Source organism: Xenopus laevis, chromosome 5S (assembly GCF_017654675.1).
Source record: "Xenopus laevis strain J_2021 chromosome 5S, Xenopus_laevis_v10.1, whole genome shotgun sequence".
NCBI classification, from domain to species: domain Eukaryota; kingdom Metazoa; phylum Chordata; class Amphibia; order Anura; family Pipidae; genus Xenopus; species Xenopus laevis.
Window position 1 is genome coordinate 125738636 of NC_054380.1, and position 12733 is coordinate 125751368.

Here is a 12733-nt window from a genome sequence, read left to right on the forward strand (position 1 = left end):
CGTAGCTGACAGCTGTTGGGGCTTTCCCACATCCTATTGGCTGTCCCAGTACCAATAGCGTCTCGGTTCTGACGTCAGAAGCGACAACGACACCGTTTTCACAATTCTAATTGGCTGCAAGACTTCCTTGGCGCCAAATCCGAAATGAGTATAAATATTGCAGCCGGCGCGCTTCTTTCTCTCATCTTTCCACAGCGCGGTTGTTGTTCTCTTTCTTTCTCAGGGGTGTCGGGCAGGGATTTTACCTTGTTTTTACTTTACCTTTTCTCTCATTCCTTCGTCACTTTTAATCGAGCAATATGTTGTCTGCCCGTAAGCCTTTCGCTGAGCTTAACGAGAACGTGTCTCCCATGAAGAACCTGACCCTGACAGAAAAAGAGAATACGGTGAGACCTCTTCGAATGCTAATCCCTCACTGGTTACTAATTAGTGTCTTTATTTGCTTCTAACCTTCTGCTTGTGTTTTCCAGCCGTCAACCCTTAACAGCAGCCGCGTCCTGGCCAGCAAGACCGCCCGAAAGATCTTCCACGAGACCGAAACGGTGAGTTTGAGGAGGGGGGACATGATCCTAAATAATGTGATTGTAACGTGATGGATCCTGGGAAATAGTCTGAAGGGGACAGTCTTGAGAATAAGTTGTTCATTAACGGGTTAAAAGTTGACTTGCCCTACCTGTTTGTGGAGGGCGCCAAAGCAGCTTCTCTTAAAGGTACAGTGGCGCCTTTGTTTTAGCGCCAAGTGTTAGTGTGGGGGAGGGTACTTGGTCTATCCCCGCCAATCACTATTGAGTCAGAAGCCCAACTGTCAGCGATCTCTGCTTTATGTTGTACTACAATACCCAGCAAGCCTTTTAAAGCTTTATTTAAAGGGGTTGTTCACCTTTAAATTAACTTTTAGTATTGAGATCCTGAGATTTTATTTTTTCTTAGTTATTTATTCTGCAGCTTTCCAGTTTGCAATACCAGCAATTTGGTTGCTAGGGTCCAAATTCCTATAGCAACCATGCACACATTTTAATAAGAGACTGGAGTATGAATAGAAAGATGAGTAATAAAAAGTAACTATACATTTGCAGAGTTTGTTTTTTTTAATAAGGGGTCGGCAACGCCCATTTAAAAGCTGCAAAGAGTCAGAAGGAAAAAGGCACTAACTATAAAAAATAAAGATCAATTTAAAAGTGACTTAGAATTGGCCATTCTGCAACATATGAAGTTACCTAAAAGGTGAACCACCCCATTAACATTTAGTAGTTAAAAAAAAAATTCTATAGGGTTTAATTTTTTTTTTTTTAGGCTAGTGATTCATTATCACTTGCAGTCTCTTGTATATATTATATGTGACTTTTATGCTTGGAGATTAATTTAGACTGTAATCTCTCTGGGCCAGGGACTTCCTTCCCATTGTCTCTTACCACATAGCATTTAAGATCCTTGTCCTGATGTGACTTCTGTTTTATTTAGATATAACACTCAATAAAACCAGCAACACTAGGATTTTTGGTGTAACAAGTAAACTTGTATTAAGTGCATCTACAGCTTCACCAAAATTCCCAGTGTTGCTGCTCTTCTTGAACACTACATACAATTTTTTATTTTTTTTCCATGCACCTCAGTACTAAACTGTTTTTCAAGGGACCAGAAAAAAATGTAAATCAGGGAAATGTATTATGCATAATATATAGGTGGGATTTCAAAAGAATATAAAGTGAGGGAAACTTAAAATCCACGTATGTAAAATGGAGGTTCTACTGCAGTACACTTAAGTTGGGTCATATATACATAGGGCTGCATACTCAAATTTTTTTTTTTTTTCCCTACTTGTTCATTCTACAGTGAAGCTTACATTTTACCCCCTGATTGTTTTCACCTCACTGTACACCAGGAGTTCCCATACTTTACTAATGCAGAGTCTACTTTTAGTGGTTGTCACATTGTTCTACATCCATAATTATCTTTCTGTTCCATGGAAAATATTACTTAAATATTGATTTATGAAAATTTATATTGCTATATTAGGAATTGCATCTCCCACATTATGATCTACATCCATTCTGTTCCATGGAAAATGTTACTTAAATATTGATTTGAAAATTTATATTGCTATATTTCAGAATAATTTCTTAAATAACCATAACCTAATGAAACAGGAGGGTGATTTAGATAAGCTGTTTGTTGACCGTGTTTTTGATCTACTGATCAGCTAAGGGCAGAAATACTGAACCGAATCCTAATTTGCATATGCAAATTAGGGGTGGCAAGGGGAAAAATATTTTACTTCCTTGGTTTGTGACAAAAAGTCAAATTAGGGTTCGGCCGGGCAGAATCTTGCTGAAAAAGGCCGAATCCTGAACCGATTCCTGGATTCAGTGCATCCCTAACGAATATATTATGCATATTACATTTTCCTAGATTCTACACCATTGCTTTCTGGTACTCTGGAGAATGCAAAATTGGGATTCAATTGTATTTACTACACAGTAGCAAACTACATGTACATCGCACACTGTATGTAGGTGGTTATATTCAAATATCAAAAGTTTAGTTGCAGTATTCATGAAATCTTTATTATAGGTTCCTCAGATTGGTTGGGAAACAGACATGGTTGGGAAACAGAACTGTGGTTGTGCAATATTGCATGATTTGAACTTTATTAAAATGGAGTTGCTTTTTAAAACAAAAATAGCTGGAGGGCTGTAGGCTGGACAACCCTGATGTAAATATTGGCAATATGTAACTTGCTGACTTTGCTTACTCTAACTTTAAAATGTAAGTAAATCTCTGAAATTTTACTCTCGTCTCAAACCAAGCTGGAAAAGACCTAGCCATTTATTTTTCATAAAGCAAGCTGAAGTCAAAAGGGGTAAACTTGGCACTTTCCTGGCAACTGCTGATTTATTCTGCATCTTTGCATTTTAGCCTAAGTCTAAAGCCCCAAAAAATCCTAGACTTGAAGATGAACCACTTTTGAAGGATAATCCACATAGATTTGTGATCTTCCCCATCCAATATCATGACATCTGGCAAATGTACAAGAAAGCAGAAGCTTCATTCTGGACTGCTGAGGAGGTATGCTGCATTTTTACTATTGCATTATGCTTTTCTAATTTTACTTCTCTAAGTATAATTGCATCCTGTACAGATGCCACACATTTTAGGAGTGCAATGAAGGATTGTCATCACAGAAATTAGCAGATGAAATATGAGTACTCTTAAGAGTACACAAACAATCTATAGCTACTAATGGAAGTTTTCAGTTTATTTAATTCTTGGGGCTGTAAAGGACTTATTATTTGATTATCTTTAGCCCTGCCAAACATACCAGATTCACTAAATAGCTGTTAAAATTGATACAATAGCTGCTATGACTCCGTAGATTGAAAAGCATGATTTTCAAAATAAATAAAACTGCAAAAAAAGTTACCATTTCTTTCTATAACTTAAATGTAAGATGAGCAACCTCTTTACAACTTTAGCTACCTTTCACCTTCATTCATAAAAAGAAAAAAATACCTGTCATCTCTATTGCTTCTGGATTCTTGCATTGCTATTGGCAAAGCTTTAATGAGCCTTGTTCCCCCCACAGGTGGATCTGTCTAAGGACCTTCAGCACTGGGAGTCCCTTAAGAAAGAAGAAAAATACTTTATATCTCATGTGTTGGCCTTTTTTGCAGCCAGCGATGGCATAGTAAATGAAAACCTGGTATGTAACCTGAATCACTGTAGCACAATGGCATTTAATGGCACATTTCATATTGCATTAGCAGAAAACTTATGATTACAAGCATTTTTATGGCTCCATAAATGTAATTCAACTAGACTGACTGGCTAATATAAACACCCTTTCCCTTATTTGTTTGGGCTGCTCTAGACTGCACAGAGCAAAGTATTTTGCACTAAATACAATTGTATAAACTGACAGCATTGTGCTAGCATCCCTTTCATCATACTGAAATAAGCAGAGCTCAGAAGTGCCCCCATATTTATATAGTAATCTAATACTAGTCTAATGCCTGCCTGGCATGCTTACAAAGTCTTCAGATTTAAAGTAACATTTTGACATGTAACTAATATATCCATGACTTGGTCATAAAGCTTTGACTGGTTTATTCTAGGTGGAGAGGTTTAGCAAAGAAGTGCAAGTTACAGAGGCTCGCTGCTTTTATGGCTTCCAAATTGCAATGGAGAATATTCATTCAGAAATGTACAGCCTTCTTATTGACACCTATGTTAAAGATCCCAAGGAGAGGTAGGTCTGAAGCAGATGGTTACTGCAAATCTCATTGTGTAAATGCTTGGTTTGCCTTTAGCTTATTTTAGAATTGAAATTCTTAAACTAATTCTAGGTTTTGTTTCACCCTTCAGGGAATACCTTTTCAATGCTATTGAGACACTGCCTTGTGTGAAAAAGAAGGCTGACTGGGCTCTGCACTGGATTGGTGACAAACAAGCAACCTTTGGTAAGTTTGCATATAAGTGACAGCTGATCTAAGAGCCTAATACTTCAAAAGTGCAGTGTTGGAAAAGTTCAGGTTCACTGGAGGGCACAACTGAGTAATGGTGGCCATAGACTCAAAGATTCGCTCGTTTGGCGACATTGCCAAACGAGCAGATTTTTCCCAGATATGCCACTAATCAGCATGGCTAATTCGAACGATCAAATTACAATGCGCCAAGGGGTGCCGACCGGTCTGTTAAAAATCCAACCTTCCCGATCGATATCGTGGCCAGATATCGATCCGGAAGCCCCCACACGGGCAGATAAGCTGTCAAATCGGTCCAAACGACCGATATCGGCAGCTTTATCTTCCCGTGTATGGCCACCTTAAGTGTCTTGTTTGTATCCACCACTTTAATTTAGTGCAAAGCTTACAACCTTTATGGAATCATAATAAAGAGGGGGGGCAGTTTAGCACCCTATTTTGCAAAACTCTCCCAACATGTGTAAGTAAATGCAGTGTTGGTCATATTTGAACCACTTGATTGATGCATTTTATTTGTGTAGGTGAACGAGTTGTTGCATTTGCTGCTGTTGAAGGTATTTTCTTCTCTGGCTCATTTGCATCCATTTTTTGGCTGAAGAAACGGGGGCTGATGCCTGGACTCACTTTCTCTAATGAACTTATTAGCAGAGATGAAGTAAGTTGGATACTAACTCTTAAGTTCTATAAACACTGCCTTCTGAGTAGGTTTATTTATTTTTTTTCCTCATTACCTGCCCAGGGTTTACATTGTGACTTTGCCTGCCTTATGTTCAAACATCTTATACGCAAACCTTCAGAAGAGCGTGTTGTTGAGCTTATTACTGATGCTGTTCAAATTGAACAGGTAAGTTATTACTGTACTCTTAATCATCCCCAAAAATCATGATAATGTCTTAGAACTAGCTGTAGTTGCCTTGTGCTGGTACAGAAGCCCAAAACATTTCTAGCCAGCTTTAGTTCTCTAATATTGAAGTATCGGCTTTATAGATAATTTGAAACATAATATTTAGCAATGCAGAATAATACAGCCCAAGCCTCGATCTATTTATCTCTTTTTAATGGCCATTCTGAGCAACTTTGGAAAGTCTAGCCACTAGTTTAACGACAAGCTGTTCCAACTACCGATTAAATGCAAACTGTTTCTGAAATATGTAAACCTATAAATGGTTGCTGTTCAGTGGCAGATATGACACTAGTAATATATTGCGTTTTTTCTTTCTAGGAATTCTTAACTGAAGCTTTGCCTGTAAATCTCATTGGCATGAACTGTACTTTAATGAAGCAGTACATTGAATTTGTTGCAGATCGTCTTCTCCTAGAGCTTGGCTTTAAAAAGGTAATTGATCTGATCTAGCAAATTGAAGCCTTATTCTGGGATTCCTATCTTAATCCTATGGGGGGGGGGGCTTCCTGGAATGAGCACTTGTACATACTTACATAGGGGCACTAAACTAGTTTTTAGTACTCCTAGACTGATGGATGCAGTCTCTTATGAATGGAACACCAAACCATTGCATTGCAGATCTTTAGCTATACCTAGTATTGTATAATTACAAGAGGTAGCCTTATGAAGAAACCAGTAAAGGAAGGGTTTAGACTAATGTGGCCAAGAGGGGGGTGGAATGAGACTGCTGCTATATTAACACATAGCATAATACTGGGTGGGTTTAACTTGCTTTTCTGACCAGCTCAAACCTAGAACAGAGGGCCATTAATTAAAACCTGACAGCACTAATTATGAAGATTCTGCATTAATATGATGCAGGTCTGGTAATGGAATGCAGACTGCTATTGGTCTAGAACAGTTTTAATAGGGCACTCTTGCTAATGTCTTTACATAAAGTGTGGGGGGGGGGTCTTTGGCAGGTGCACAGAAAAATGCATGATATGTTGGAAAATACAAGATTAGACTTGTTTTGTAGGCATAAGTATTAGATATTTAAAGAGCTGAAGTTGGCTAGGCAAGGTGGCTTCTTGATATTTTGCATAGCATTAACTTAATAGCCATCATGCTAAGACCGACATATCTTTACCTTTTTAGGTTTTTAAGGCCACAAATCCATTTGACTTCATGGAAAACATCTCATTGGAAGGAAAGACTAACTTTTTTGAGAAGAAAGTTGGAGAATACCAGAAGATGGGTGTTATGTCCAAGGCAAAAGACAACACTTTTACACTGGATGCTGACTTCTAAGTATTGACTTGTACAGTAACATCTCTTAACTTGAAAAGTACTTCCATGGCCTGGTGCAACCGGCAGTATGGGGACAGTATAAGCTGCAGTAAATATAGAAGCAAAGACTGAACTGGTGGATTTTGCTTTCCCTTGATCCTAGCTTAGCCACTCTAGCCTGTACTTCTGGAAGCGGTGGAACAGGACGTACACTAAACACTCATGGGTACAGAAATATTGTACAGCTTGTTGTGTGTATTATACTGGGTGCTGTGTACTCTCTGGGGATGGGAAAGAAACTGCTTTCCTTAATTTTTTTTATTTACTTATTTTATAAAGCCGCACTTTAAATAAACAAATGAACCCTTTTCTTGCTGTCTACTTAAATACTTGCTGCGTCGGATCAACGCTGCGACACCATCAGACAATGCATTCACTTTATTTCCGTTGCATGCGATTTGACGCTTGGGTTTTTGCGCGTTGGGTTGCACAGAAAACGCCAGTGTAGTCAAAACGTTTAGAGCGGTGTTTCTGGTCAGGTGATCTCTGAGGCAGCACACAGACCATCACAAAATGGTGGCTCAAGGCAAGAGATGTAAAAGGGTAATATTTAATACCAGTTTGGTAAGATTCTTTAATATGCCACTTAATTTTATATAAACTGTTGCTTGAAGGAAAACTAGCCCTTAAGCAACAGCTTATCTCTTTTTAAGTGGCATATTAAAGTTACCAAACTGAAATATATATCTAAGTAAATATTGACCTTTTAACATCTCTTGCCTTGAACCACCATTTCGTGATGGTCTCTGTGCTGCCTCAGATCACCTGACCAGAAATACTGCAGCTTTAGGGTAAGGACACATGAGGAGATTCAGGGAGATTTTGTCGCCTGGCTACTAATCTCCTTGTCTTTTGAGCAACTCTCCCTGAACTGCCTCAGCGTTTTTCCCCATAGGCTACAATGAAAAGTCGCCTGCGCTAATGCACACGTGGCGATGCGTTTTCAATAGTTGCCTGAAATTGCCTCAGAGGCAACTTTGGGCAACTATTGAAAACGCATCGCCACGTGTGCATTAGCGCAGGCGACTTTTCATTGTAGCCTATGGGGAAAAACGCTGAGGCAGTTCAGGGAGATAGTTGCTCAAAAGACAAGGAGATTAGTAGCCAGGCGACAATCTCCCTGAATCTCCTCGTGTGTCCTTACCCTTAACGAACAGGAAGAAGTGTTGGCACAAAAGACACAACTCTGTTAATTGACTCATGACCTACCATGTATAGTTTGGTTGTGTGCACAGTAGATATAAAAGACTAGGAGAATACAAAGCTTGAGTGAGGAGCAGAGGAATAATTTGGAAAGTAGGTCTAAGGTTTCTGGTTGTCCCCTGGAATACCAGTCCGACAAGGCTAGCCCTATGTAGAAGTGCAAAGGGTTGCCAACTTCTAGTTACTTAGTTTCCTGTGAGGCTTTTGGCCATCTAGTGTAGGGGCCACAATAGAGTTGAGGGGGAGCAGTTTAGTGTATGGCTGTGGGATGTCTGGTTTCCCCTAGTTTATAAAAAGGGAAACATGCTTGGTTCCCACTTGCTGCAGGAATTGGTGTTGTAGGGCCTGGGTAGGTAGGCCCAGTACAGTTCTATACACGTTATCTAAATAATAGATATTAAGTTCCTGATTTGCTAAAATGTGGTACTTTATTACTAATGCTCAGTGTATCATCTCTGCACCAAGGAAGCCTGTCCATCCCGCTGATGATAAATATCCCAATGTTTACAGCAGCTCTTGTAACCTATCCATGCCTAGAATACTTTAAAACCAGGAAATGCTAAACATCTGATTGTCTTGAGTTACTTCCCATGTGCAGATTTGCACTGGGTCAGGAGCCAACTGAGGCAGCTCCTGCAATGATGCGCGCCCACCCCCACTTACCTCTCTTGGTCCAGGGGCCACATTGCTAGTGCATAGGGCACAATTGTGAAAAACAGATCTCACGGCAGCAGCTCAAATGCCAGTATCCACCAGGGTGAGGGCTTGCATGTTCCAAATCCTCAGTTTCAGGAGTACAGTAGTCTTTTTGCACCCCAGGACATGCCCCCAATGTTGCCCTGGGCCCAAGTTATAGGTAATATCATGTAATGACCAACAAAGCATGTAATACAATTTGTGGCTACTAGCAATAGTAAGCAAATGGTTTGGCAGGAATAGCAGGCTAAACCATAAGCCATCTTTGAAAAGGGTCTCCATGAGAAGGTAACCTAGAACCCCAGGTTCTAGAGCTTTGAGCATAAAGACAGGTCTCTATTATCAGGTGATACTAACCTTGACCAATCAGAATGTATCACATGGCAGTTGCCTGGCTTCTCATTGGTTCTTCCTCGACCGCCTATAACTTATAAATTGCTGCTGCCCTTGACTGTGGCGCTCTTACAGTGAAGGGAAAAAACATGCTGTCTCCTCGTAATGCAATCAGTCTGCTTAAGGACAATGGGGTAATTTATCAACACTGGGCAAATTTGCCCATGAGCAGTAACCCACAGCAACCAATCAGATTGCTGCATTCATTGTCCTATTTGCACCTAGCTTCAAAAAGCTAATCACTGATTGGTCGCTATAGGTAACTGCCCATGTGCAAATTTGCCCAATGTTAATAAATGAGCCTCAGTGTCTCCCATGAAGAAAACGGTCCTGCTGGATAAAGAGAACACAGTGAGTGCTCCCGAACTGGCAAACATGGTGGCGTACAGAACAGACTCACTCTTTCTATCCCTTCCAGCCCCTAACCTAAAGGGGTGGTTCACCTTTAAGTAAACTTTTAGTATGTTATAGAATGGACAATTATAAGCAACTTTTCAATTGGTAGTCATTATTTTTTTATGGATTTTTAATTATTTGCCTTTTTCTTCTGACTCTTTCCAGTTTTCCCATCTAAAAAACAAATGGCTACACATGTATTGTTAATTTTTATTACTCATCTTTCTATTCAGTCCCTCCTATTCATATTCCAGTGTCTTATTCAAATCAATGCATGGTTGCTAGGGTAATTTGGACTCTAGCAACCAGAATGGTGAAATTGCAAACTTGAGAGCTGCTGAATAAAAAGCGAAATAACATCACATAATATCACTCTCTACATCATACTAACAGTTAACTTAAAGGGGAACAACCGATTTAAACTCTGACAGGATCTCCCGGGGAACACAGAAAGAACAGGTGAGTTTATTTCCCACAACTGGTCCACTGATTACTTTATAAACCACGTGCCTGTAGTGGTATCCGTGTGATACAGTCCTCATAGTAAAAAATATAAAATGCATGTTCCGGGAATATAAACTATGACCAAATTCTCAAACATATACACAATTTGTTATTTAGTGGTAAAACTCACCTTTCTAAAAAAACCAGCACAACTTTTCTCCACCTTTAACACTCTCCTTTCCCCTTCTCCACCCCCTCCATGCACATCGGTCTCTGCTCAAGATATTGCTGAGCACTTCAAAAACAAAATTGACACTTTCAGAAGGGACATTACACTACTCAACCCCCCTAGACTTCCACCACCCTCCCTCCACACTTCGTGAAGTGAGTGGGGCGCCTTGATTAATAGCAGGTCCTTCACTTCCAGGTTGCGGGTCATGTGACAACCTTGCACTAATATTTAAAGCCAGTTGCGAGGGTTGCTGTGTGGCCTCCCTACTCTGAGGCTGCAGTGTGTTTGGCTCTTTGTTCTGGTGAGTTACTTGCTGGGGGTTTTGCTAGCAGTTTTGGGGGAGTGCTGCAACTTTTTCTCCTCTTTTATTCATGTCCTCCCGCTCTGAAGATAGAGACCAGGAGAGAGAAAGGTCTAAGAGATGTGCAAGACAAGGCTTCCTCGTGATTTTCCGAAGAGGATTTGTCCCGAACTTTCAGCAGGAAGTGCCTGAATCTATGTCACAATTCATGTCCTGGTTCAAATCTAATATGCAGCAGACCTTTGAGTCGTTCAAAGCCCCTTCTCAATCTCTGCCTCAAGCAAGTACTTCTGCGGCTTCACAGATGGAGGCGCCAAACGTACAGGATGTGTTGATGGATTCATCAGATGAAGATTTAAGAGAGGATACCTACAGTATGTGTTTTCAGTGGAAAGTATAGATCATTTGGTCAAGGCGGTAAGATTTCTATGGATCTTAAAGATGAAGACAAGCTATGTTCGAAGCAGGAAAGCTACGTTCAGGTTGCAAGAAAAAGTTTTTCCAGTGCATGGTGTTATTTCAGGCATTTTTCCCGAGGAATGGTTAAAGCCGGAAAAGAAGTTGACGCTGCCTGAAAAGTTGAAGGTCCTCTCTCCCTTTGATGACAAAGTGGCAGCTGCCTGGGATGTTCCGCCTAAGGTTGATGTGGAAGTCGCCAGATTGGCTAAAAAAAGGACTATCCCAATTGAGGGTGGAGCCAGTTTTAGAGATCCCATGGATCGTAAAGTGGATGCTGCCCTCAAAAAGCTGTTTGAGTCCTCTGCAGCGGGGTTTAGGCCAGGTGTGGCCACAGCTTGTGTCATCCACTCTATTAGACTTTGGCTTGCTCAGCTGGAGCAAGATATAGAAGATGGGGTCTCTAGGGATGAGATGAAGTCTTCAATGGAAATAAACTAGCAACAGTGACGCTTCAGTAGAAAGCATTAGAATGGCGGCTAGGCCTTGGCAGTAGCTGGAAGGCGTGCATTGTGGCTTAAACATTGGGCAACGGATCTAGCTTCGAAGAACAAACTTTGTGCCATGCCCTTTGAAGGTCCCTTTCTGTTTGGGAAGGAGTTAGAGGCTTTAGTTTCTAAATTAGGAGATACAAAGAAATATTTGCCTCAGGATAGATGATTTTTTCCTCAGAGAAATTTTCGGCCATCAAATCAGTATAGAGGGTCTAAAGATAAAAAGAAGACCTTTTTTCGTTCCTTCCGTGGCAAACCAAGTAAACCTCAGAAAGGAGGTAATAGATCAGAAGAATCTCGCAAGACAGATAAGTTCTGACGCCAGATCATTCGGACCGGTAGGGGGAAGGCTCCGTTATTTTTTTCACGAATGGACAAGGGTCACCAGCGATCCTTGGGTTCTAAGTATAATCAAGGAACAGTACAGACTAGAGTTAGCTTCTTACCCGAAACCTCGTTTTCTTTGCACAAGAGTTCCCAGAGAGTTTGTGAAGAAAACATTTCTTCTCAAGGGAATTCAAGAATTCGTTCAGTCTCGTGTTTTGGTTCCTGGTCCTCGAGATGAAGAAAGAAGAGGAATTTATTCTTCATTTTTTTTTGGTCCCCAAATGGTCAGGCAAGTTTCGAATGATAATCAACTTGGTTTCTTTGAATACTTTCATGAAAAAGATTCATTTCAGAATGGAAGGAGTCAGGTCGGTAGTTTCGATTTTACAAGAGGGAGATTTTATGGCAACGATCGATCTCCAGGATGCCTACCTTCATATTCCAATTTGGTAGGCACATCAGCAGTTCCTGCAAATTGCCATCAAAGATCAACACAGAAAGCGCCATTATCAATTTGCAGCTCTGCCATTCGGTCTATCATCATCCCCTCGCATTTTCACCAAAGTTTTGGTTGTGGTGGTAGCTTTTCTGAGAACCCAGAATATTCCAATCATTCCTTATCTGTACAATTAGCATCTTCCAGCAGTCTACTTCTCAGTCATCTAAAGAAGACAATTTCCTGTCTAGAGACTTTGGGTTGGAAGATCAGTTATCAGAAGTCAGATCTCGTTCCGTCTCAGAGGAAGCAGTTCTTAGAGGTCCTGCCGTACTTACCTTCCTCAGCTGAGGAAGATCAGCCTGTGCAGGTCCTTGTCGAGTCTCTCTCAGCTGAGAGTAGTCTCGATCAGGCAGGCCATATCAGCCCTGGGAACAATGACGGCGACGATAGAAGCAGTGCCTTGGGCCAGACTGCACATGAGGCTTCTTCAGAAAGCAATATTGAGAGTTTGGGATGGCAGAGAGAGCTCTCTGGACAATCCCATGACGCTATCTCCTCACGTAAGACACTCGCTCAGTTGGTGGAAAGACCAGAACCTATCAATAGGAGTTCTATGGTTCATAGAGCAGTGGCTCATT

The 12733-nt window shown here is 40.7% G+C and overlaps 1 protein-coding gene across 1 annotated transcript; it reads left to right on the top strand.

The window, feature by feature from the left end:
* Positions 1-222: 222 nt before the first annotated feature.
* On the top strand, positions 223-7022 carry rrm2b.S (ribonucleotide reductase M2 B (TP53 inducible) S homeolog). The gene is given in 10 exon segments (NM_001085900.1): positions 223-386; positions 471-542; positions 2917-3066; positions 3584-3700; positions 4113-4246; positions 4363-4457; positions 5003-5136; positions 5221-5325; positions 5704-5817; positions 6523-7022. Coding segments are annotated over 10 exon segments (1161 nt in total). The 5' UTR covers positions 223-299; the 3' UTR covers positions 6676-7022.
* The last annotated feature ends 5711 nt before the right edge of the window (positions 7023-12733 follow it).